The 27,744-nt window shown below is 37.6% G+C and overlaps 2 protein-coding genes across 5 annotated transcripts in view; one reads left to right on the top strand and one right to left on the bottom strand.

Moving 5' to 3' along the window:
- WDR3 (WD repeat domain 3) overlaps positions 1-17,957 on the bottom strand; it is a 35,571-nt gene extending 17,614 nt beyond the window's left edge. Inside the window, exons 1-13 of the mRNA XM_063105076.1 lie at positions 17,907-17,957; positions 16,758-16,960; positions 15,400-15,609; positions 13,097-13,215; positions 11,571-11,649; positions 10,541-10,636; positions 9,517-9,630; positions 9,265-9,366; positions 8,709-8,806; positions 7,822-7,929; positions 6,870-7,100; positions 4,289-4,382; positions 2,272-2,373 (exon numbers count right to left, since the gene is read on the bottom strand). Coding sequence (XP_062961146.1) covers positions 2,272-2,373; positions 4,289-4,382; positions 6,870-7,100; positions 7,822-7,929; positions 8,709-8,806; positions 9,265-9,366; positions 9,517-9,630; positions 10,541-10,636; positions 11,571-11,649; positions 13,097-13,215; positions 15,400-15,609; positions 16,758-16,928 — 1,524 coding nt within the window. The 5' untranslated portion in view covers positions 16,929-16,960; positions 17,907-17,957. The remainder of the gene's footprint in view (positions 1-2,271; positions 2,374-4,288; positions 4,383-6,869; positions 7,101-7,821; positions 7,930-8,708; positions 8,807-9,264; positions 9,367-9,516; positions 9,631-10,540; positions 10,637-11,570; positions 11,650-13,096; positions 13,216-15,399; positions 15,610-16,757; positions 16,961-17,906) is intronic.
- Positions 17,958-18,089: 132 nt separating this feature from the next.
- GDAP2 (ganglioside induced differentiation associated protein 2) overlaps positions 18,090-27,744 on the top strand; it is a 65,128-nt gene continuing 55,473 nt past the window's right edge. The window contains exons 1-2 of one of the 4 annotated variants that reach the window (XM_063105354.1): positions 18,090-18,240; positions 26,853-27,091. In XM_063105354.1, coding sequence (XP_062961424.1) covers positions 26,916-27,091 — 176 coding nt within the window. In that variant the 5' untranslated portion in view covers positions 18,090-18,240; positions 26,853-26,915. Of the gene's footprint in view, positions 18,241-18,724; positions 18,784-26,848; positions 27,092-27,744 lie in introns of those variants that run through there. The other 3 variants (XM_063105352.1, XM_063105353.1, XM_063105355.1) reach the window with 3 other exon arrangements.

Below are 27,744 nucleotides of genomic sequence, written 5' to 3'. Positions count from 1 at the left end.
AGGCTATACTTTTTTTTTTTTTTTTTTTTTACTAAGGATTGCTTTGGCTTTTCAAGGTCTTTTGTTGTTCCATATGAATGTTGTGATTGTTTTTTTCTATTTCTATGAAGAATTTCATTGGTATTTTGATAGAGATTGCACTGTATTTGTAGATCACTTTGGGTACAATGGACGTTTTCACAACGTTAGTTCTTGCAATCCAAGAGCATGGAATGTATTTCCATCTTTTTGTGTCCTCTTTAATTTCTTTCAGCAGTGATTTGTAGTTCTCACTATAGAGATCTTTCACCTCCTTGATTAAATTGATTCCTAGGTATTTTATTTTTTTGATGACTATTGTAAATGGGCTTACTTTCTTGATTTCTTTTTCTGCTAGTTCATTATTGGAGAATAAAAACACTTCTGATTTTTGGGTGTTGATTTTGTATCCTGCAACATTTCTGAAATTGTTAATCAGCTCTAAGAGTTTTTTGGTAGAGTCTTTAGATTCTTCTATACATAGGATGATGTCATCTGCAAACAGGGACAGTTTGACTTTATCTTTTCCAATCTGGATGCCCTTTATTTCTTTCTCTTGCCAGACTAATCTGGCTAGTACTTCTAATATGGTGTTAAATAGGAGTGGTGAGAATGGGCATGCTTGTCTTGTTCCTGTTCGGCATGATATTGGCAGTGGGTCTGTCATATATGACTTTTATTGTGTTGAGATACTTTCCTTCTGTACCTAATTTGCTGAGAGTCTTTAGCATGAAGGGATGTTGAATTTTGTCAAATGCTTTTTCTGCATCTATTGAGATAATCACATGGGTTCTATCCTTGATTTTATTGATGTGGTGCATCACACTTATTGACTTGCATAGTCTGAACCACCCTTGCGTCCCTGTGATGAATCCTCCTTCATCATGATGAAAAATTTTTTTGATGTGTTGCTGTATTCTGATTACTAATATTTTGTTGAAGATTTTTACTTCTATGGTCATCAAAGATACTGGGCTGTAGTTTTCATTTGTTACTGTATCTTTGTCTGGTTTTGTTATCAGGGTGCTGCCCTGATAGAATGAGTGTGAGAGATTGGCCTGTGTTTCAATTTTTTGGAATAGTTTGAAGAGAACTGGTATTAATTACTCTTTAAAAGTCTGGTAAAATTCAACAGTAAAGCCATCCCATCCTGGGCTGCCTGGAATTCCTTTTCAGTCATTTCAAGGGTTTCCTGCTCTATGGGATCTGGTACTTGAGAATTACTGTATTCCTTTGATAAGGTCATATTTTGTTGGGTTTTTGTATTTCTAGTATCCCTGTGTTAATGTCTGGTCATCTGGTAGAGCGGTTGCTTCTATTACTCTGGAGTGGGTTTTGAGGAGAGAGACTTCTTTTTCTGGTCGCTGCTGGTGACTCTCCTTGTGTCAGTGCATTTGAGTGGGCAGTGGGCCACCTAGATGGTGGCTGTGGCTACTACTATGACAGTGAGCCACCCTAGCAGCAGCAATGGCTGTGGTGTACCACCTGTGTGGAAGTGGTGTTTTCAGCATGCTCCTGCCTTCTGCCAGGTGGAGAGTGCTACCTGTGGCTCCTGCCTAGGACCCCAGGTGTACTCCTGCCTCCTGCCAGGGAGTGAGGGCTGCCCACGGCTCCTGCCTAGGATCCTGGGCGTGCTCCTGCATTCTCAATACATCTATTTTCAATGAATGAATATAGCTTGCATAATTAAGAATATTCAAATGAATTGACCAAAATCTGTTTTGGTATTGTCAAAAAATATCTCAAAATGTTCTGAGCAATAACACCATTACTAGAATAAGTATACAGTTATCCAGGGTGACTTCTTTGAATGGGAGCACACTTTTATTACTTGTAAGGGCTGACATATTTGCCAAAAACACTAAATTTGTATAGTCGTAGATGTTTGTACTAAAAGAGTAGCCAAAAAGTCTACTCTACCCTCTTGCATTGTTTTGCTCCAAGAGAATATTTTCCCTTAAAATGCATTACAAACTGTTGGTAAAAAAAATCATCAGGGTAAGGAATTTGATGTCACGTTGCTGATGATCAAAAGCAGCTGAACAGCTGAACAAGACTGTTTTATGATAGCTGCTTATATTACCAAATATATGAAATGGCATCATAGATGAAGTCTAAAGATTAGACAAAAAAAGTGCTTTCTTTAAAGAAACCCTGAAAGAACTCTTTCTTAGGCAGCAGTAAAACTTGATATAAGAATTGGTAAATTCTGCCAGAGCCAAAGTCCAGAGCTTTAAACGCTGGTTTGGTTACCTGATCTGGAGAGAGTGACATGGACCATAAAGCTCCATCATGTGCATCTATCATTTCTAGCAGATTTCCTGAGGCCAAATCATAAAGCTGCAGCTTCCCTGTCTAGAAAGACACAAAATGAGCACAGCTATAATGAGCACACCTACAACCTCCATGATTCATGCCTACACAATTTAGAAAAGATTTCATATCCAAGCAGCTACCATCCAGCAGATCAATTGCTTAAGAAATGGATCCCACATTCTATACTCTATATTCTCTATCTGAATAAATGCTGTTAAATCCCCTGCTGACATGCTGAGTTAACCTTGACAGGCTGTCATGCTATACAACTATGAAGCAATACAGCCTTGTAGTACTGTATTCTTCTCACTTTCATTGGTCCCACAACTTCAAAAGGGAAATATCATGGCCATAGGCAAATCAGAATAAATATAATAGCAAATGACACACCTAAAAGACTTTACAGTTTAATCAGTCCTTTATGTGTGTTCTACAGTAATTGGCTTCACCAACGCTTCTCCATCTAGTTTTGGTTTCCTCACACACCGACAATGAGAAATTGAGATATACTACAATACTCAGGAAGGCAATGAACTAAAAAATAAATAAATAAATAAACAAACAAATAATGGCATAGAAGACAATAACCTCATGATTCCTATTTAGAGGTCTATATGTGCCATGGGCATGGTGTCAGCACATAACACACAGAGGCAAAGCCTGCTCTATTATGAGCTTCTGCATAATGGAGTAGAAGGAGCATAAGCTAGACAACTTGAGTCCCAGGTCTGCCTCTTTCTAACTCTGTGCCCACTGATGAATTCATCTTCATGAACCTGTTTTTTCATCTATAAAATGGAGTCTATACTACCGACATCTCTAAGCTGTTGCGAGGATAAAATGAGGTAATGTACACTAACTACCTAGCACAGGAACTAGGCCAGGGATTGCATTTTAGTCACATAAGTAGTCTTTGAAGCAATTTGCAAAATTCTTTCCCAACAGCAAAAAGTAGGCGAACATTTGTTGAAACAATGAATGGAAAATGAGCAAAACTTTTCATTGAAATGTTAATGATGTTTCTATGACAGTGACCCTGTGATATACAGGTTTTCTAATAAAATTCATGCACATATGGCATTGGTTTATAGGGATAATAATGACAAAACTTACAAAGCATTTTTCAAAATGTTCCATAGACACTATTTCATGTTATTCTCACCAGTACTACTACTATCACTACTGCTACTTCTGCTACCAGCTCCATCTACTATCAGTTACGTGCTGTGGACCAATCTCTGTGATAAGTACTTTGCAAACTTCATCCCTGTGAAATAGGTTAATGAACATTATTTTACATGAGAAAATCCAGGATAACAGGGCTAAGTAACTTCCCCATGAGTTGCACAGCTAGTGAGTGGTAAATGTAGGTCTACTAGGTACAAAAGCTGCTATCAAAAAGCAAGTGTCATCATCCCATTGTATAGATGAAAAAATACACTAAGAGAAGTTATGTGACTTGCTCCAATTTATCCATTTTGTAAAGGGCAGAATCTGAATCCAAATCCCTGTCTGCTTATTCCCACATGGTTGTCTCCCAATTTGATTACTACCTAGGGATAAGGACTTGGGCAGTTTGGCTTTATTGAATGCTTCTATCTGCCATGCATGATACTAGGTACTTAATATATTTTATCATTAATTAAAAACACAATTACATATGTCCTCATAAAAAGATGCATGAAAGAATGATCACCAAAATATTAATGGTAGTTATCTCAGGGTCATGATTTTAATTTTCTTTTTCATAATTTGAGATATGGTTTGTTTTTTTCAACTAATTAAAAAAATTAAAAACACACACAAAAAGCCAATGAACTAACATCCTCCCCATTACCTAGCTCCCATATTACCTACATTTCCAATATGCTAAAAAAAGAAACCAGATTTCTCAAAAAAGAACTTTAAGAATATTGAGTAGAAAAGCCCCAGAAATCCCAAAGTCTCAGTTTACCTTTGTTCCTATGACCACCTGCCTATCTCCAGGTACAAAAAATGAGCAAAGCGCATATTCACAGGTCATTGTGCGAATACACTGCAGTGTAGACCTATGCGAAAAAAGGAATAAAGAACTCATATGTTAAGAGAACCTGCTTCTCTATCCTATAGGTCAGTGTGTATGTTTCCACACACACTTAGCTACAAAGAGAGATCAACATGAGAGACGATAAAAGTCTTAATAATCTTTGGTTCAGACCCAATTTTAGTCAAGGGAGAAAATATTAAATAGCACCAAACTTTGTTTTGCTAGAGACTCCTAATCCTAAAAAACAGAAATTATACAAAAGCAGAGTAGAGAAGAGTTACCTGCTCGGCTCTACAGAGTCCCACCGGCCATTACCAAGAAGCAAGTGAGCCTGAAGGGTTGCAAGTTATATAATTCATATATAATGAATTAGCATATCATTACATATCCCTACAAGTGAAGTTCTTTTTAAAAGGACTATAAACATTCATCCACTCAGCAAATATATATCAAATATCCACTCCAATCAACAAACATTTACTGAATGCCCACTATATTCAAGGTATTTTTTCTAGGTGCTGGAGATGTTAAGAGTGGATAAAAAAGCAAAGGGCCCTAACGTCATAAAGGTTAATATTCTCTGGGAATGATAAATATGTAAATACTTGGTGAGGTACCATGGAGAAACATTGCCATGTGAAGGGGATGAAGAGTGCAAGGGGAAAGGAAAAGATAACAGGATTGTCATTTGATAAGAAGACAGGGAGAAAGCCTGATAAATGGGGGAAGATGGTTCCCAGAAGAAAGAACAGGGAGCACAATAGCCAAGAGTAGGCACATTCTAGCTGTGTTTAGGGATAGGAGGAAGGCCTAGTGCAACAGGAGGAGAGAGTAGCAAGAGATAAGGTCTGTAAGGACTTTGGCTTTTAGTCAGAGTGCGATGGAACTATTGGGAATTATCTAACTTCCACTATAAAAAGATTTCACTGGGTGCCGTGTTGAGAACAGTCTATAGAGGGGCAAGCAAAGAAGCAGGGAGACCAGTCAGGGTACTACTATACTAACCCAGATAAGAGATGAGGGTGGTTTGAATTGAGGTGGTAGCAGTACGGGTGGTGAGATGTGAGTGGATTCAGAATAAGTTCTGAAGGTAGAGCTGACAGGATTTACTAATAGATTAGATGGATATGTATATGACAGAGAATCAAGAATGACTACAAGGTTTGGGGCTAGAACAACTGGTAGGAAGTAATTATTTACTAAGATGGGAAAGTCCGTAGAAAGAGCAGGAGAGGAGATTTTTGGAGAAATGATAAGTTTGGTACAAGAAGTTTAAGATACCTAAATAGACATCCAAGTGATGCTACAAAGTACTTGTATATATGAGTCTGATGTTCATGGGAGAGGCTCAAGCTAGATATATATGTGTCATCAGATAAAGTTATGTGACTAGAGAACACACAGAGTGAGAAAAGGTCCAAAGACTCCACCCTCAAGCAAACATTTAGAGGTGAGAAAGATAAGAAAGATCCAGCAAGGACTAAGAAGAAACAGACAGTAGGAGAAGGGGAAATAATTAAAGTGAAAGAAAATGTTTCAAAGAGGAAAGTTATCAATTTAAGGTGAGAGCATCAAATAAAGCTTACAGGTCACTGGATTTAGAAACATGATCAATGATGAGATGACAAGAGCTGATCTGGTGAAATGGTGGGAATAATAGCCTGATGGGAGACCTATGAAGACAGAATGGAGAAAAGTAATCAGGGCAATAACTGAAGAGTGATGTAGGGGTGAGAAAGGGTTATTATTTCACTTAAGATGGAAGATACTAGAGCACATTTGCATGCTCATGGGTATGATCTGAGAGAGAGAAAATTAATGATGCAGGAAAAAGTGGAAAATTGCTAGAAGGGAAGAGAAGAGAGGAATCTCAAATACAAGTTGTACTCAGCTTTGATTAGGAGCACCAACCTAACAACAGGAAATATGACTATATGATACAGCTTAACTGGCCAATATAATGGGAACATATGAACACTCTCTTCTAGATGCTTCCATTTTTTTCAGTGAACTAGGAATCAAGGTCATCAGCTTAAAGGTGCTAGATGGGTCTGAGGTTTGAGGAGAGAGGGGAAGATGTGAACCAGACAACTAGGAAAGTAAAAGAATGATGACAAACTATGGTAGAATTACTGAGTGCCACTAAGAGCCTACTTGAATTAAAAGCACAGGCACTACGGTCATATGGTTTTCTCTAGCCAAGTACAGTTACAAGCTCCAGACATAAAATAAGCTTGCATTTTTTTGCACCAAGTATAAAAGGCAACTTTTTCTGCTCTAGGCTCCACAGGCCTATGGCCAAAATGCACTGATGATACATTTTAATAGAACTGTATTTAGGGCTTTAAGAAGCTAAAAACTCACCAAGGTCAAGGGTTCAGATCCCCGTACTGGCCAGTCACCAAAAAAAAAAGGGAAAGTAATAACTAACCATCAAGAGTACCAAAAAATAATTCAAAGGGAAGAAAATACTATTGGGTAAAGCTATAGGAAACATCATTTCACAAACCTGTTCCATACTTTAATGGAATCAGCTGCTGCTGAAAGGACAGCAATATTGTCTGAGCTGAATGACAGAGTCCGGACATCACTGCGATGGCCCCCAATGGTGATTCTGCTTGCCCTGACAGGCTGAGGAGTAGGCAAGCATGGATTCATTGAATATAATTCCACCAGATTGTTTTGCAGCAGGAAGACAGCCTTTAACTCTCCTTGAGGTGAATGAATCAAGTCAAAGGATCTGCATGGGAATATAATCACAAATGTTCTAGCTACCACCTTAGCTCACATGGTTAACTTTTTCCAGGGAAAGGCTTTGCAATGTCCTCAATCTATACGAAGTCTGAACAAGTATAACAAATTTTACAAATAAGGGTTCTCTGAGTATTGAGTACTAATCAAGTATAGGCTTTTATTTTATTTTTATTTTATTTTATTTTATTTTTTTGTCTTTTTTGTGACCGGCCGCACCGCGCTCAGCCAGTGAGCGCACCGGCCATCCCTATATAGGATCCGAACCCGCGGCAGGAGCGCTGCTGCACTCCCAGCGCCACACCCTCCCGAGTGTGCCACGGGGTAGGCCCAAGTATAGGCTTTTAAAAGTCAAAAAAAAGAAAAAAGAAAAAAACGTGGGCTCAGATCTTGATTCTGACATATATCTTGTTTTTTTGTATGTACAAGTGACCTTAAATCCTTTCTGAACATAGGAAATACATTTTTTTAAAAACTGGCAGCGGGAAAGGACAGTAGATGAACAGCTAAAATGTAGTTATAATAATCCAGATAAGGCGTAAGAGGACCATGGTGAGATGAACAAGAGCAGAATGTGACACAGGTGTTGCATAATCACTGTTTCCAAATATATAATTCATATAGACAGTTTGCAAACAGCATGAAAAAGCCAATAACACTCTGCAGCTTACTATTTCTATAATAATTTCAAATACTATATTTTTACTCACTTGATTTTGGCAGAAGTTTTGATATTAGTCACCCGCTGGATTTCATCTTGCAGAGTCACTTCAACATTGATTTCAAGGTCTTCCTCCTCCCTTTTGCAAGAATTTAATCTGGGGCGGGAGTGGGGGGAGGGAAGCATCATGCTGTCACTTTTCTAGAAGCAGGTTTGCCCTTACCTGAGTTCAAAATCTGGCCCCAGAACCAACAAGCTGTATGAATCTCAGAAAGTCATTTAACCACACAAGATTAACATGAGAATTAGACAATGTATAAATCGAAATGCTTTGTGAACTACTGCATCATAAACAAATTATTCCACTTAACAGGTACCCTCAAGAAATGGATTCTGAATGCAACAGCCCATAAAACTTCCTGGAAGAAGTCTTTCTAATTCAAACTGTTCCACTGAAATGTTTCTGGTAAACCTGGTAAATTCCAACCATTAAATAGTGAATTTCTATGGTTATAAAATGACCTATTTCAAGGATATATTACCCCAAACTTCAATTATATAATTGTACAATCAGTCTTTCTTCTTAGTCCCAAAAGCTAGCATTATGTACACAGCCTCCTTCCTTACAGGCTGCTGCCATTAAAGATATACTGCTAGCCTCTGAGAGTTAAACAGTTTAGAAATGATCTTTAAAAATCTGCAGTTCTTCTAGTGCTATGTGGGTCTGAGTCTAAGACTCAGAACTGTGTTTGTTATGAAAATAGACAAAAGAGCAGAAATTCAAAATGTGGAATACGGTACCCCACAAATTCTTCTCTAGCTTTTAACAGTAACTGGTGATAGAGTAAGTATTTCCTTAAAAAAGCCACAGTTTTTCTTAGTAATATGTGGCCCACCCAGGATACGTTGTTATTAATAAATATTAAGAAAACAAACTTGGCTTTCTTTTTAGCTTTCTTCATCTTCTTATCCATTTTCTTCTGAATTTCCTCTTTGGAAAGGATACAAAACACTTCTAACACAGAATCAGTTCCCTAAAAAGGCAAAAGGATGATGTGAGTCCAGGAGAGGCAATTTGTAATTTAGCTTACTCTCAATGGAAATCAAATGATAACATTTTATTTTACTTCCCTTATTAGTTGTATTACCTTAAATCACTTAATCTCTCTGAGTTTGCTGTCCCATCTGTAAAGTGGAGATACCACTTCCTAATCACAGCATTACCCCAAAGCCTAACAAGAAGTTAAATGCTTTTAAATTGCTTATGAAAACCAGCCTTTAATAAATGGTTACTAATAATAAGAACAATGATACTAATTGTTTTTATTGTTGTTATGCTAATAGAAGCTAGGGATTATAGGTCCGCACAGTACCACAGAATGAATTATTAACATGGTCAAAGAAATTTTCATCTCTACAATAAATATGAAAGAATAAATGTCTCAAAGGAACAGCTTAGTCCTTGTTATTTTCTCCTAAGCCTGGTACTTACATGACAAGCGAGAATCCTGCCTGTTTTGTCAACTGCAAGATTCACAACTCTGTCTCTTCCTTCCCGAATTATGGAGCCAACTTTTCTGCATGAAAGAATGCGCTACAGAAGAAACAAAAGAAAATAAAGATTAAATGTAAGTTCTGCTGAACCTCTGAAAAGATCAAACTTTAATAAAAGCAGGTGACAAAATTACTCTATAAAATTCCTACTACTAAACTCAATCAAAGATAAGGAACAAAAGTAAATTACATCCTCAGGAGCTTCATCTATTTCAAGGGTACCATCCTCTGTTTCAAGTGAGTCCTGTATTCCAGGAGAAGACCCTTTGATTTTCTTGGGCTCTGGTTCTTCCGGGTCTTCAATCTGTTTTATAAAAATAGGAAAATAAAAGCTGAAATAAAGTTCTAGAAAGTGACTCTAAATCCTAATGACTTAGAAACCTTTCCTATGGCTACTAAAAGCTTTCAAACCTCTTCAATGGTACAAATACCAGAATTTATTAAAAACTGACTGCATCATATACAAATAAAACATTATTCATTATACTACCTCTAATAATTTTATATAGTATAAGAACTACTGTTAAGTAACAATCGTGAAAAAATAATGACCCACTCTCTTCATTAACTTCAAAACTTTCTCTGTTCTTACATGAAAGGCCAACCATATTCTAGACGGACAGATTCAAATTGGCATTAGCAACTGCAAAGGCTTTGTAAGACAGATTATATTTTCTCCTTATATTAGGAAAAGATAAACCCTAGTCTACTGATGTAGAACCCATCAGAATGTCTACCGGACACAACACCACTCACCTAGCTCCAGCTAAAACTAAGGTCCATAACCTTTTTCCCACACAAATTCTTAGAGTATCCAAGAAAAAGTTATAGATTTTCTCAGAATACACATTCTTACAAACACACATGAATCATAAATTCTACTTAGATTTTTGTTTGAGGGAAATGGGTCATAGACACTCGAAATCCATCCACAGGCACTCAAAGGTCAGGAATATCAGGCTAAGAATGCCACAAACTAAATTGTTAGCATTACCAGCAGCCATAAAGCCTAAAGCTATCCTAAGCTCAATTAAATGAGAGCAATTAGCATATTATGAAGAAAAAACTTTATTTAGAAGCTGTAGGTTACCAATGTGATAGAATTCCTTCTAGTACTATGTAAAATTCTCAATAATTACATCTGATTTTATATTCAATGAGCCTATGAAACTGCTAATACATGACATTGCCCATGATCAGTAAAAAGTAATTACCTCTTGCAGATAGCGTATGTCCCAAGCCCTCAGTTCACTGTCTGAAGCCCCAGTGATAATTCGCTTTTCTTCTGACGCCAAAACCAACCCCCATACCTACAGAGTATAAAAAATTTAAATAATAGGATTTTTAAGAGATTCCAGGTTACATAATGTGACATTCCAAAAGTCTAAGTACGCTATAGTAAAACCTCTTTGGCATTTCAAAATCTAAGAAAAGGCATATTAAAGGCAACCCTTTCCAAATGCATTAAAAGAAATCTCACTTTTGCAGAGAAAAAAAATGACCTGTAGTGAAATTGTTGCTTATGCAATACTAGGAATTTTTCTCTAACTTCTTATCATCATATATAGATTATGGTTGTTCAGCATAAATCCTAACTTGAATACACTCAAGTGATAATTTTAAGTCTTATATTTTGCTTTCAGCATTGTCTGGCAAATAAAAGATGCTCCATTAATGTCCACTGCATAATTTTCAGCCTCAAATATCAAAGAATTAAACAATGAAAATACCATTGTTGCAAATCTTGCAAATCAAAGAATTTAATACGTCTTTCCTCCTTCTTAATTCCAGGTATTATGTTTCTGAAAGCCTGATATGAAAAAAACACTGAGGAAGATACAAAGATGTGTAAAATTTTCCCTGAACTTGGCTGAATAGAATTGTGTTCAGATAACAAATATAATAGCTACAATTTGCTGTTTACATTTCACTGGGTCAGGAACTGTACACACAGTATCATTAAATCTTCCTACAATCATAAAGGTGGACACTTATTATTTAAAAATGATGAAACTCATAGATCAAAAACCATCCAAGGCCAATTTTTACTAAATGTCAGAGCAACTGAATCTGTTCCAACAGTTGGCATTGCTTCCACCAAACCAACCTCACTGCCTCTCAGGAAGACACGTGATGATCATTATGAGCAGTAAAAACAAAGAGCCATGAAAGGGCCAGAGAAGAAAACCACCATTTCCTTTTTGCCTTGCCATTTTTACCCTGGACCCATGACCCTATATGTACCTCAGTTCGGTGGCCAACCATTGTTTTGAAGCAGTGTTGGGTGTCAAGGTCCCACCATTTCACCATGGTATCTTTCCCACTAAAAGAAGAAACAGGAAAAAATTTTATTTAGGAAGAATCACTAAACAGGGAGATCAAGAACTCACTGTTTTAAAAAGACGAGATACGGAAAAATGTTTCACCACAAACACAATAAATGACTTTGAATTGAGAGTACCAAAGAACACAGAACTTGATCCACATGTCTTCCTCCCATCATTTCCATCATCACTACATTGATACTCTCTCAGACTGTCTAACATGGAAACATCTTAGACCTCTCTGACTCCATTGTGCCCCGTGTCCAGCTAGTCTCTGTGCCCTGAAAATGCTTCCTCTGTGAAGTCGGCCTTGACTCCTTCAACTCCATTTCTGTACACAAACATGAATGTAAGTCCTTCCACCTGCATTATTTTAACAGCTTCTCATCTGGTCTTTCTGTCTCTCAGCCCATCCAATACACTACTGACAGTCTTCAATTTTTAAAATTTACACTAGCTCAATGTTCTCTTTAGAATCAAAATCAGACTTCAGCACCATTCTCAAAACCTCCTATTAATTGGTTCTTAACCCCCTAACACAATCCCTCTTTGCTAGTAGGCTCTGCTCTTCTTGCTCAAATGCCTCTTCCCTGCCTTTTCACTAATATAAATATAATAACAATTCTCCTCCATGACCAAACTGAAAAAAACACAAAAAACAATAAACCCCATAAACTTGATTTATGAAGTCCATCCCATACAATCCCACTTCTCAGTGTTATTCCTTTCCTTTACATTCTCTAAGCTATAATAAACATTTTCTACTAGAACTGTAGACTCATTCTCTCACAGAGTCTATGTTATCTGAACAAGATACACTAGTGTACCTGCATCCTACCCCACAGAAACAATCCACCACTGGTATAGCATTTAGTACTCCTTCACAACTTTTTCTGAGTCATTACTGTGATTCCTCTAAATAGTGCCTGGAAAACTGTAAGAACCCAGCCTTTCCTGGGTGGCCATTTCTTAGGAATAATTATTATTATATTGGGTTGAGCCACACAAAACTGGTGATATTTGATCACTTCTGACCTACACGAATGGAAATTTCAAATGGTCTAACTTAACAGATGCTCAAAAGGCAGGCTAAATTAAACACTTGGTATTCACATCTGCTCACTGCTCCATATTCTGCTTTCCAGACTTTCGAGGGACCCAAAAAATAGACAAAGCTCATGCTATAAAAGGTGTGTTGAAAGGTTAAGGATAATAGAAAAGCTGATAGCAGGGGCAATGGATGACAAACCAGAAAAGGGAATTTAAAAATGCTATAAATAACTCTGAAGAGCTCTATGATATTACTTGCAGAAGAGGAAGCCAGCACATGAGCATGAGCATGATATAGAGAAATGAGTAAGGAATGAAGCAAATTCCCTGTTTGAAACCCTCTCCAATGAATTCATCATAAAAATAATTGGAAACGAAAAACCACAATTTCTTTACCTAGTAACTAGCAGATTCTTTTCTCGCAGAAACAATGCTTGTGTGATGGCATCTTTGTGTCCCTTTAGACGGTAGAGGCCACTTTCATTGATCACATCCCACACAATAATATCTGTGTCCTAAAGGGATCAAATGATACAGAAAAAAATAATTTTCTTCACCACTTAAGGCCTAACTTGATAAACAATGGGACTGAATGACTACAAAGGCCATACACAGTCCTTGCAGAAAATCTGGAAAGCATACACAAAGTACAAAGGAATACACACCAGCCTTAATCTCACCATCTACGAATAATCCCAAGATATTTTGTTTTATATTGTTCCAGTCTTTATGTATATACTCAACTGTTATTTTCCTATTAGAAAATTGAGATTATGCTATTAATATCATTTTATAACCCTCCCTTTTCATTTAATATATTTGCATGTTATTCCAGAGTGTTCTCATATTTAATACTAATATAATAATCAATTCTATTCCATATTCTAAAAATTTTCTATTTTAGACATTTAGGTGCTTTCCAATTTTCTATTATAAATCTGTAGTAATGGACATACTTGTACATATATCTTAGTACATATCTCTGCTTAAAATAATAATAAAATGGGAAATTCTTGGGTTAAAAGTTATGTTTATCTTTAAAGTTGTTGATTCACACCATCAAAAAATGATCCCCATGTTACATCAATCTAGAACCACCAGGTATATGTATGACAAGGTCAGTTTCCCCATCTGCTCAACTTTGGGTATTATCAGTTTTCTCAAAAAACTACTGTAAATTCCATAAATAAAAAATGCTTAGTCTCAATGTTTATTTAAATCTACATCTCTGAAGAAAATTTTTCAAATGTAAAATTTTTTCTACTGAGAAAATTTTTACACGCTTTATCGTGATTATTGTCCAGTTGTATCTCTTTTGAATTGTCAATTATGGCTTTTATCTATCTTTCTTTGGGTGTCATCTTTTACTTAACTGTTTCTAAGTTATTAATAAATGAATGATATTAATCCTTTCTTTTTACATTGAAAATATTAAATAATTTCCCTTTTTCAATTTCCTTTGTTTTTTAATGTACAAATGTTTTAAATATTAGTATTCAAATCTATCAATCTTTTCCTTTATAATTCATTTCTTTGATAATACACTTGAAGTCCTTTTCTACCTTGATATCAAATAAATGTTTACTTACATATTTTCCAGTTTACTTAAAATGTTACTTTTTAGCACTAACATCTTTAATCTGTGACTCATTTTGGTATGTGACATGTGATAAATTTTCCCCCAAATAGTTAGCCAATTGTCTAAGGAACATTTTATAAATAATCCATCATTCTTCTACTTATCAGAAATGTCATATTTAAAATATACTAATTAGGAATATAAAAGTGAATTTGTTTCTGAGATTTCCATTTGGTTGCAACAATCTATTCTGAATTGATACCACATCAATGACACTTTTTAAATTATAGTTTCGTAATGCAGTTTAATATCTACAACCTCCTTTTCATTATTCTTTCCCAAAATTTTGGTGTTTCCAATTCATTTGCTTTTCCATATGCCCTTTTAAATCACTTGGTTAAGTTCTAAACAACAGCAAAAACTTTGGGAAATATATTTAAATTGCTTTAACTATTTGAATTAATTGAAAAACACAAGCATCTTTTCAATACTTTTCCTATTCAAGAACATGGATTGTGTTTCTATAAAAGTCTTTTATTACAGGGCTGTTCAGTTAGCTCAGCTGGTTAAAGCGAGCTATTGGTAACACCAAGGTGAAGGGTTCAGATCCCTATACTGGCCAACTGCCAAGATAATAAGTAAATAAGTAAATAAATAAGTCTTCTATTACATTCTTGAGTAAAATTTCATTTTTTATGCTGGTTACTTATTATTCTACTGCAAATGGAATCTCTACGTTTTATTTTCTATCTCATGACTTTCGAGATTTTATAGACCTCACTGGCTAATAATTATTTTGTCTCTTCTTTTCTGTCTTTGGTTTTTTTCCCACGTTTTGCTTTTTTGGGTAGCACTTCCACAGTGATATTCTATGATAGTTTTCATGGGTATCCTCGTCTTGTTCCTATATTTAATAGGCTTTTATCAGAGAACAAGACAGGAAACAAAATGAATCACCTAATTCACACCTATCCTCCTCACTCTATTTCTATCATCTATCCTATTTTGTACATTGAGAGCCCACTGCTTAACCCAACAATTTTTATAAATAACATGCTTCAATATAAGCCTTATTTTCCTTTAATATATCAAAGTCTGGATACCTGATTCAAAGTCTCACCTTGGACCCAGATGCCAGTCTGCCTCCTAGCTGATCATACTTCAGGGTAGTGATAGCGGCTTTGTGTCCATTGAAGGTCACATTTCCTTCCCCACTGAGGAGACTGAAGATTCGAATAGACCCATCCTCATAGCCAACAGCTAAGTGTAGCCCATCTGGGGAAGGGCACAAGCAAGTGACCTCTTGTTTAAGCCCCTGAAGGATGAGGATCTGAAATTGTAAGAATCAAAAACAATGTGAGTTAAGCATATAATCAAGGAAAAAGTAGGAGAATAATCAGGCACAGTAAAATTGAGAGCATCAATAATTCCAAATTACTCTTATGAATAATAATGAAACTCTACAATCCATCTCCAGTTCTCTAACTTAGAATTATTATTTATACTAGGCAATGAAACATTCAAGCAAAGATAAAATTATTTTCTCCAAAGCTCTACATCAGCAGAACAGATGTAAAAATTCCCCAGGCAATGGAATAAATTACTAAGTCTTTATCCTAGGCTAACACCAAATGATTTTCAATAAAAGGTTATAAACCCATCCTTGCTTTAACTGAGCCTCACTTTATGAGAAACCAGTCTGCATGGTAATAGAGTAATATAGTGGTTTCCTTCCCAAGAGACTCTGGGTGGCAATAGGTATCAAAGTAATAACCATTTGGGAGTCTCACAGTAAATGGACAAGATCAGAATGGCTATAGTTGGTTTGACAGAAGTGGTAGGCTTAGGGAATTCAGGGTCACACAAAGTATCAAAGCCTACTTTTTTTTTTTTTTGTCTTTTTCGTGACCAGCACTCAGCCAGTGAGCGCACCGGCCATTCCTATATAGGATCCAAACCCGCGGCGGGAGCATTGCTGCGCTCTCAGCGCCGCACTCTCCCGAGTGCGCCATGGGCTCGGCCCAAAGCCTACTTTAACAATGCTTGGGCCTCATCTGTATAAGTATGAAAAAAATCCTTTCAAAATAGTACAGTAATACTTTTTTTAAATGCCTAATATTTTACAACTAACTAGCTGTGAGGGCAAGTAGAAGAACTTAGAAAATAGAAAGAATTGGTAAAGTAGAGAAAAATGAACATATCTCCTGAACAAATAATGACTACAAATAACATAAACATTACTACAAATAGACATCTAAGAAGTAAGCCCTTATTTGGTTGTGGTTTTCAGAATTTAGTGGAGAAGTACACAGCAGAACTCAATGCCTAGCTATATACACCCAAAGGAAAAATATCTCTCTTCTAAGTGCACACACACACAAGAAAGCCATGCATGATAAATCAGACCTCTCCCATGTCTTCCTCTCCATCCTCAAATACCCATAAATCAATTATCAACCTAGTTGATTCTTGGCTCACCTTCTCTCCTTTTCTTAAATCCCAGATGAAAACATGTTCACAGGCTGGCACTGCCACATAGCGTCCTTTTTCACCACGAAGTGTCACAAAAACAATATTACCTTTTTGGCTGCCAATCAGGCCAAAGACCGCACTAGCCACATAGCGTAGGTACTGCTTGGTGAGCCCCATGTTATTCTGTCTGATACCATAGGTGAAGCAATCTGTGCATATAAACAAAGAAGTTTCAGTTCTTTGGTACCTTGGTTCTGTTAGGCTAGCAAACATCAACTATTTATCATATGGTTAAAAGCATATAACTCGTGACTTCTTAATCTTTATTTAGTCTGAATAAATCACTGACCTAAAATACTTGGACATCCTCATTTTTTATTCACTGTTGTTTCAGCATGTAATCCCTTATTCCTCAAGTTTCGAATTGGTCACATTGTCATGCCCACCTCATGAATATCTAACATTATAGCCTCGATGCAGCTAGACAATTCACTTCTGCCCATTCAACCACCATCAAAGATTTTACACTGAAACTGAACATATCAATGAATGTTTATTGTAAACCTACTAATTAGACAGGCACTCCTCCAGGCCCAATTCTCCAATTCTCGCAGCCTTTTCCATTGCCTCAATATTTAAATTACCTTACATACAACTTGGCACTAGTCACTTTTGTTTCACGTGCATAAATCTCTCCTTCTTTTGGAGAGAGCTCAAGACTTAAACTTCCTCCGAGACCCCATCATCCCCTTTTCCTAACCCACAGTCCCCAGAACATAATGCACCCAAGGTCTGGACCGTGGTAACAGACCTGTCACACGTCCCTAAACCGAGTCTTTAGTCAGGAAAGAGTGAGGGGGGTTTCGCACACCGAACACACTGCCGGAGCTTCCTCAGGCAAGCCAGTGTTCGCGCGCAGTCAGGCAGCTCTACGCTCCACGCGCCAGTCCCCGGAGTAACCGAGCGGCCTCCATCCAGGTACTGCTGTGGGATCGCCCGCAGTCATCTGGGTACTCCCCCACCCCCGCCTCAGTGAACGGCTCCAAATACTCCTGCCTCGGCTGTTGCTGACACCACTAAGGCTTCAGCCAGGAGCAGCCAAACCAGCAGCAGAGCAAAGGCGACCAACCGCATCTGTGCAGGTCCAGGACTCACCTCAGCCTCCACGAGGCTCTGGATGATTGGACCCGCCCACGGGACCCCCCTTCCGGATCCGTTCCGGGAGCTTCTTCCGCCCGACGTTCCCTTTGCCTTCTAGGAGGAAATGACGGAGAAGGCCGGGCTCTGATTGGTGAGCGCTGGCTGAGAGCGGAAGCTGGGGCTTTGCAGCCCTGAGCTTTTGGCCCTCGTCAGTTCAGCCTCCGGAGAGTTTGACTCCTCTTAACCCGCTGCGTTCCCGTTGCGGGTTGTCCGGAGATGTCGCTCGGCCACCTTCTACAAGGCGCTTAACCCTCCCCGGCCGCCGCCCGGATGGGACCGCCGGAGTGCTGTGAGAGGCGGGACGGAGGCCAGAGGGAGGACGAAAAGTAGAGGGCCGGGGATGCGGCTGGAGGGGCACGGGACTTGGCCGGGGTAGGGAGGTTGTTAGCTCTGTCCGTTCTCTGGAAGAATGAGCCTGGCGCTTCTTCCCCGGCTGTTAGTTGGGCTCTCTTCCGGGGCGCTGTCAGGAACGCAGTGTCAACGAGAAGAGAGAGTAGGCAGACCCGGGCACAAGGGACAGGGGTGCAGTAGCCTAGAAAGCGCGTGCCCTGGGGTGCAGGTGAAATAGGGCGGCCAGGAGCCCTGCCGGTTGCAGCCACAGAGTCAAGTTCACGTAGCCGCCTTTGTGAACTGGGCGTTCCACGAACCGAGAGCAGCTTGGGTCAGCGTGGGTAGACGTTGAGCCCAGGATGCTGAGCTGTCTGGGACCCCTAAATCCCTGGAGTGACATTGGCCTGGCTTTGTGTTTCCGTTCTTCTGCCGCTTGAGGGGGAAGTGACCAGAGCTGGCTCCTCCTTGTTTGCTGACTGAGGCTTAGGTGCTCTGTCACCAGGTGGGAATTAGCTTTTCTCTCTTGAGATTCTGCCTGCTTTTATTCTTGGGCTGTATAGAGATGTTTAGAAACAAATTCTGATGTCTATAGCTATGCAAACGTAAAGCTAACATAGCTATACAAAAGAAGTAAGCTCCTGCCATCGCTTATAAGACATTTGCAACTAGACTAGAAATTAGACTTTTCTTCTACATTGTTTTCTTCAGACGTTTCTTGACTTTTTAAAGAGATACTCAGCTAATCTTCCACAGGCAAGAAAAGTGCAATACTAGAGAATGCACGTGACGAGACGGTGGATAGCTGTAATGGCCTACGTCTTTGGAAACAAGATTACTGTGGTTTTGTTGAATGAGAAGGGAAGAAATTGTGGCAACAGACTTATTTCAAGAGGTTTGGTCGGGAAGGGAGCGTTTGGGTGGGTGTGTATGGTTATTATCTCCTATAGGTGCTGTGCGTTATATTATAGGAAGAAAACTGTGTGCTTTAGTAGAAAACTTCATAGTTTAGATTTTGTCTAAATGATACCTCTTGCATTATATGATTCTAGGGAAGCTATTTTACAACTATGTAAACTGTGGATAACTGGCGTCGATGCTAAGTAATTTTTGTCTATAGATATGCAAATTCCCTCCTGTCTCTGAGAGGTTCAGTAGTTTTGCCTCCTTTTGCATATTCATATCAATATTTCTGATCTATTAATGAGTCTAATTCTGGGATTCCCTTTATCTACTCTCTGCCTGGTTCCCTTTTGAGTTAAATAAAATCTTGAATACATGTTCATATTTAAATTTGAATGAGTCATGATTTTACCCTTTTCTAAAAAAAAAAAAATCTCTTAACATTATTAAATATTGTGGGAAGGGACAACCACAGATGGAAAAAGTAATTTTAATAAGAGTTGGTATCAGAACAACTGTGAATGAGTGCTAAGATAATGCACCTTATAAAATTCCTTATACACTGTTTCAAGGGTATAACCGTTCTTTCTTATTTAAGCTTCAAATTGCTCAATGTATTAATATTTATAATTGAAACTTGGTACAGTTAATTTCAAATGAAGGTGGTACTACTAATTCACTGTTAGGGCATATGTTTTGGGTGTTTTTCAATAATGATGTTAAATTTGACCTGGGCCAGTGATGGGGCTTAGAAATGTTTTTGTTATACTTTATTTATTGTTGACATATTTGACTACTTCAGTTAGTTTCTCCATCTGAGTAGCTTTAAAAAAAATCTTCTATTTCCATGAAATTATTCTTAAGTATAATAGTTTTGGTGTTGGGATGGAGGTATTGTGCACAAATATCCTAATGTACTCCAGAATTTTAAATATGTAAATACAAAAACGTAAAGAATGTTGTACTAGTCCATTTCTGTTGCTTGTAACAAAATACTGGAACTGGGTAGTTTGTAAGGAAATGAAATTTATTGCTTATAGTTTTGGAGGCTGGGAAGTCCAAAGTTCAGGAAACATAACCAGTGAGGAGACTGTACAGCAATGTGGGGTGTCACATGGCGAGAATGGTGGAGCAGAGAGAAAGCTAACTCCTTCCTCCTCCTTTTAAAATCCTCTGACCACACTCACAACCACCATTAAACCATCAAATGGGTTAATCCATTCACTATGGCATGGTCCTTACAATCTAATCACCTCTTCAAGGCTCCCCCCTTTCAATTACTGTGATAGGATTTCCCACCCTCAACAGTTACAGTGGGGATTAATGAATTTGGGGGGACATTCAATCTACAGCAAATGGTAAACCTCTACTTTATGCAACAACAGTAAAATAGAATTGGTAATTAATGGAGGTGAAATGCATGGACCAACTCTCCTTGTACATTTATCCAGGCTTGTCTAATTAATGTAAGCATTTTGAAGGACAGATAATAGGTTAAAAGTTATCATTTTGCTCTCTTAAATGATGTCATTTTCTTTTTATTTGGACAAAAATTAGGTTTTTTGAGACAGTGATACAACATGTTCTGCCCAGTCTTGAACAATAAAATCTGATCTCTATCCAATCCAATTATTCAATATTTAGAGGACTTCTTAAACTAAAAGTTAGGATTTGGGCAAAAAGACAAAAGCTACAGTGTAATGAGAACTAATTACACCATCTCATTTGAATTACTAAGGATCATTATTATTTTTACCACTCTTAAGGATACATAGTGGGTTCTCTTTGTCTTTACTTCTTCCACTGATACCTGAAGATAGTGTGGTTAGGAAATAGATTTGATCTGTTCTGGAATCTTCTGTTTGTCCCGTGTAGATTTTTTGATCCTGGGACATTAATGCCTTGCTTTAGGAGCCTTTTTTTGCTAAGACTTAGTGTTTGCTTATGAGCTTGTTCAAAGAATGGAACTGATCAATTAATTTTCAGCAGAAAGTCTTGCTCCCCTTTAACGTTATCCACAACTTTGGCTGTAGCTATACATTACTACAGCCTTCCCCTCCTCCCTCCCTCACTTGAGCACTCTGTTTGCATTCTTTCTATCACCGGGATTCTTAATCTGAGTCTGGGAACGCTCTCAAATTTATTTGCAAATTTGTGCTTGCATGAGCTTGTGCACACACATTTTGGAGGGTGAAAGGGTCTTTATCTTTCATGTGATTATCAGAGAGACCTGTGCCCCCAAGAATGTTAAGAACCACTGTTCCTTCAGGGTTTTCCTGCTAGGGTGGGTTTGTTGCTCCATTTGCTTTATTGCCAAGGTGTGTGTGTGTTGGGGGAAGGGAGATTTAAATCTCTTTTCGGTGAGAAAAATTAATTTCTATTTAGAGATGGAGCTGAAAAGAAGTCAACTTTTGTTAAATAGTGTGACACTTTCCATAAAATGCCATAAAATTTTGCCCTACAATAAGAGCTGTAAGTATTACTTCTTACTCATTTCACACCCAGTATCTTGTGGGTCATGATGACTTTTAAGAGCTGGGAAGAACATCCAACAAACTGTACTGACAAGGTATGATTGGAGACATAGGAGAACCATCACAGGGTACTGTCAAAGAAGATAATAGGACTTTGAGGAGGGAATGATCAATAGTAAATGTGGCTAAAATTGGATTAACTCTTGGATTTGACACTTAGGGAGTTATTATTGACCTTGAATGAGTAGTTTTTTAGCCTTTATATAGAGCAGAAGCAAAACTGCCATAGGTTGAATAAATGGAAGAAGAGGAAGTAGAGATGCAAAGCAGATCATTCTTAAAAAGTTAAGTGGTGAAAAAGAGCTTGTTTGATATTCTGAAGAAGAAATGGAATAGGAAAAAATTTTGAGGAGGAGAGATCAAGATGTTGTGAAGGGAAGGTTGATGTAATTACTCTCTTGAGGAGAAATGATCAAGTGGAGTAAGATGCTTAAGTCAGGCAGTTTGGCAGACTTAAGAGTGTGGAATATACCCTAAAATTACTTGAAAGTTGCAAAGAGTGAATGAAGATAGATTTTGAACTGGAGGGAAGTTACAGTAATTTGAACTATAATCTATTCTCAGAGCAGCAGGAAGAGAATGGAGTCAGTGTGATATGATGTAGTGGGAATGGCCTGGGTTTTAGGGTTTTAATACCATCTTATCCTTGATTTGGATCTCAGGATCTCTCTGCTAACTTACTAGTTATGTTATGTTGGGCTGGTTATTGAACCTCTGAGTCTTGATGCTGTCACTGTAAAATGAGAGTTCTAATAACTCCTTTGTGGGATTATCGTAAAAATTAGAGAGCATGTTTGTAATATATCTAATATCCTGTGATTCCCTGTATCTGCCACAGTGGACTTCTTTTGGCTCCTAGGCTCTTTCCCATCTTACAACTCCAGATTTATCCTTACCTCTGGCTGTAAAACTCTTCTGCTGTTTTTGGTCTTAAGTGTCACTTTTTGGAAGAGACATTCTCTACTTCTCCAATTTAAATTAGCTCCCCTTGTTCTTTATAGCACACACATCACAGATTTTAAATATGTACTTATTTCTCTGATTATATGTTTCTGTGGTTTTTGTGATTCCGTCTCTTCCTCTAGACAAAGACTCAGCACCTTACAGTGCTTTGGTGAATTAATGCCTGGGACATAGTAGCCAAACAAGCATTTATTATCTTGCAGTTTCTATTGGTCAGGAATTCAAAAGTGGCTTAGTTACATGGTTCTGGCTCAGGGTCTCTCATGAGGTTGCAGTCAATATTTCAGTTTGGGCTGATGTCATTTTAAGCCCCATTGGGGCTAGAGGATCTGCTTCCAAAGTGGTTCATTCATATGCCTGGCAGTTGATGCTGGTTGTTGGCAGGAACCCTCAGTCTCTCCCCACGGGGGCCTTTTCATGGGCTGCTTTAGTGTCCTCAAGTCCTGAGGGCTCACTTCCCCAGAGCAAGCAGTCCAGGGGAGAGCAAGGTGAAAGCCACTATATCTTTTATGACTCATCCTTGGAAGTCACATACTGTCATTTCTGCGCTATCCTGTTCATTGCATAGGCCAGCCCTATTCATTGTGGGAGGCAACTACATAAAGGCATGAATACCGAGAGGCAGATGTCATTGAAGGACATCTTAGAGACTGTCTACCATAGATGCTATGTGGAATAGCATAGAGAGTCAACCAAGAATGATTAAAACATTTGCCAAACAGAGTTGATAGAGGGCCAAGCTGATGTAGGAGAGCATGCATTTGTTTTGGCAGCAGACAAGACAATTACATTTTTTTTCTAGTAGCCCAGGAGCAGTATCAGAGAAAATAGATGTTGGGTTGACCTAGGTGTTAGGGATTAACAAATCATTACAAAGGAAATTATGACATTGAGATACATAAGAGTGTATCTTAATTTGACAATTTGTATTTGGTTTGGTGCCTGTTAGTCTTTGACGTATTTTGGGTTTTGTCACACATGGAGATATAACTTCATTTCCCCAGTGGTGCAGGTGACTTTCACACTAGCTCTGAGAAAGTTAAAAGAGATAACTTTTAATGTGCCTTGCTTTGTGCCAGGTGCTCTGCTATGCAATTTTGACACAGGTTATCTCATTTAATCCTCACACTAACCCTAGGAGTTAATTACCCCTGTTTTAAAAATAAAGAAACTCTGGCTTAGAGTCAAGGATAACACAACTATTAGGTGGTGAGCCTGGATCTATATTCATGCCTTCTAGTATCAAAGCCCAAGCTTTTACATTGTACCATAATGTCTTTTTCTCACTGTGTGATTTCTTGCGGAAATATTCACCTAAAAATACTGGATTCAAAATTGTACATGCAGTGTGATTTTACCTATCACAGAAAAAGTTAGGAACTACATAAAGATTTGAGGGGTTTTTTTCTCTCCCTTACTTTTTGGTATTTTTCAAATGTTCTATAGCGGTTATTACATAGAGTCAGAAAGAAAAGTTATTTTAAAGAAGCAAGTTTGTCCTGAAAGTTGGCTTTCAAGTTTGCAAACTGAAAACTGTTTGTGTTTTAATGGAATTTTTTTTATATTGTGGTTAAGAACTTTTAGCATGAGTTGTCATCAAAAATCTGCAAATAATTTTTTGAAATTATGAATTTCTGCAAAGTGTCATTCCATTGAGCTCAGGGAAGTTCAACTGTGATAAATGAGTGTAGTCTCCACTTGTCTTCTGTTTGGTTTGTCCAGTTCACGTCTGAATAGTTGTGAATAGATCAACAAAAATTTGTGGTTGTCTCCAGTTTCAAAGGCTGGACTAAAATACCAACTTCTAGATAAAATTAGTTTCTTTTTAATTTCAAATTTAGTATCAAATAAGAATAGTCCTGTCATACAAATTTATCATGGTATAATCTACAAGATCTTTTTGCAATTGTTATATTAATGATCATATTTTCTACCCCACAATGTTGATACAAGAATTAGCATATTGTACTAGAGCCATGTTTTATGCCAAGTAGTATCCCATGTCTCCTAGCAAGACACACCAAGGAATTAGTTGTAGAAAGGCATCCTTGACTCTGACAGCAAGCATTAGGATCATACCGAAGAACTTTTCAAAAAAGTTCTCTTTCCCTGATCATCTGCCTGCTTTCATTTATGTTAATATTACCAGTGACCTCCAGCTTATCAAACCCACTAATCAGTTCTTAGTCCTGTTACTCAGTCATTCATAGCATTTAACCCTAACTGATCCTTCCCAAGCACTCCTTGCAATACCTTCTTCACCTGACTTTTAGGCTACTATACTTTCCTGGTTTTCCTTCCTTACTTACCAATCCTTCTCTGTTTCACTTTCTGACTTGTCCTGTTTCCAGCCTCTAAATTTTGCTATAGGACTCAGTCTGTGGATCTCTTTTATCTATTTGCATTTACTCTCTAGGCAATCTTGCCCAGTTCCCATAGCTTGAAATCCCATCCATATGCCTAGACTTTCAAATTTATCTTTGCTCAGTCTTTTCTCTGAGCTCTAGCCTAATATAGCCAATTGCATGTTTGACATAAATACTTGGCCATATAATGGGCATCTCAAACTTAGCATGGCCAAAAAGACGTAAAGAAAAAGAAATTCCTTGATTATCACTCCACCCCAGCAACCTACTCCAATCTTCCCCTTCTCTGTAGGTAGCATTATCATCTACTCAAGAAAATAATCTAGGAGTTGTGTTTGATTCTGCTCTTTCCCCCACCCTCTGTATTCATTTAGCAAGTCTTGTTGACTCTACCTTCAAAAATACATTTCAAATCTAACATTTCTTACCACTGTCATCTCACCTAGCTTACTGTAATAGTTTTTTACTGGTCTCTGCTTCTACTCTTGCCCCCTCTTGATTTCCTTGCAGCTAGCGTAATCTTTTCAAATATTATTTATATTTAGTCCTTATCTTGGTCAAGATCCTCTAATAGCTTCTCCTCATACTTAGAATAAGATCTAAACATCTTACCACGGTTTACAAACTGCATCATCTGTCCTTTCCCTCTCTCACCAACCTCATCACCTACCACTCATTATCTAGCTTTATTCAACTCTAGCCAACCTGATCTCTTTGCTCTTCCTGGAGTACACAAGCTCCTTCCTGCCCTTTTGGCCACTGTTTGGTATTTCCTCTGCCTGCAACACTCCCTAAAATTTCACATGGCTTTCTCTCTCACTTTAACTCTCTGTTCAGGTGTCATCTTTTCCAGCATAACACTTACTGCCTCCAGGCATTCTGCTAGATATATGTGTTGGCTTCATTATCATTTATCATCTCTTCTCCATAGAAGCATAACCTCCCTGAGGGCCAGGACTTGCTCAGTCTTATTCACCAGCTATGCCCAGTGCCTAGAAGAGTACCTGACGTATGATAGATGCTCACAAAGATTTATTAGATGAATGATTCTACCATTTTACTGAAACAGCTGTCTGACTTATTGGCAAATTGAATATCCTTTTCTCTGGTGAAATTTACTAGGACCTCATTCTAGTACTTGACACTGTGTGTCTTCCTATCACTGCTTTTCTAATTTCTATATTTCTGTGCAACCAACCACCACATCACTGTCTCATATACCATACCCTGTAAATTGTCAAATTCTGTTCATTTTTCCTTTGTATATCGCCTCTAAGTCCCTGCCTCCTTCTCTCCTACTACTTAGTTGAAACCTTTATCATCTCTTACTACTTGATTGCAGTAACATCCCTGCTTCTCATTTTGTCTTACTCAGTACCTCCTACCCATTATCATCAGACTGAACTCTTTAAATTATACATTTAAATGTCATTAAATATTAATATGAAATATTATTTATCTTTGTATCTCTTACAGCATCTAGCACTTTTTCTTTTTCAATAATAGGCACTCATGAATGTTGAATGAATAGTACTATTCCTGGAAAGTAGAACTGGCAGGCCATGTGATTATTTCAATGGCTGTAATTCTTTGAAAAGAATTTATGTTTAAATAATCCCCTTTTATTCCTGTTTTAGTAAAGCTGTAGCAATTCTTCGTTGTCTGTTTTTTAATGAACTATTTCAATGACTATAATCACTTAATGTATCACTAGAGCATTTCACAGAAAAGTTTTGTTTTTTGCTTTGATAGAATTAAAATATCTGTGCTTCTCTATTAAAATGATTATTTCTTTCCTCCTCAGCTAGTATCTCTGGTGAATATTGAATTGCTGAGGAATTTGGGAAAAGACGAACCAAAGTTCCTGTTCCATGGATCCCTTGGGTGCACCTTCCCAGTTTGTGGATGTAGATACACTACCAAGCTGGGGCAACTCGTGTAAAGATGAATTAAAATCTTCTGACACTATAGCTGAAACATTTCCGGATGACACTGTTAGATCACCTTTTCTTTATAATAAGGATGTCAATGGAAAAGTGGTTCTTTGGTAATTCTTTGATTATTTCAAGTTGTGATATAACACTTTCTCATAATTTCTTCTAAACTCTTTTTTTTTTTGTAAGCTCTAGCATTGTTGAAATATCACTTTGTATATCTGAGGGTACTTCAAAAAGTTCATGGAAGGATTTGTATTCTCTTTCAATTATGTTTTTCCACAAACATTTTGAAGTACCCTTATACATATACAGCTTTATTGAGATATAACTGATGTACAATTAATTTCATATATTTAAACTATAGAATTTGATAAGTTTTGACATCCATACATCCATGAAACCATCACCACAACCAAAATAGCAAACATGTTCATCACCTCCAAAATTTTTTTGTGTTCCTTTGTAATCTGTCCCTGCTACCCTTTCCTGCCTCCACATCTCCAAGCAACCACTGATCTTCCTATCATAATAGATCGGTTTGCATTTTCTAGAGTTTTATGTAAATGGAATCATGTATTGTTTTTTGGTCTGGCTTCTTTCATTCAGCATAATTATTTAAATTCATCTGTGTTGTGATGTATATCAGTAGTAGTTCATTATGTTTTTTATAAAAGCTCTATTGAAGTCCAAAACACATACCATATAATTCACAATTTAAATTGTACAATCCAGTGGTTTTTAGTATATTTATAAAGTTGTGAAA

Source organism: Cynocephalus volans, chromosome 8 (assembly GCF_027409185.1).
Source record: "Cynocephalus volans isolate mCynVol1 chromosome 8, mCynVol1.pri, whole genome shotgun sequence".
NCBI lineage: Eukaryota > Metazoa > Chordata > Mammalia > Dermoptera > Cynocephalidae > Cynocephalus > Cynocephalus volans.
The sequence above is the reverse complement of the archived record's forward strand: the minus strand, read 5'-3'. Positions and strand labels throughout refer to the sequence as shown.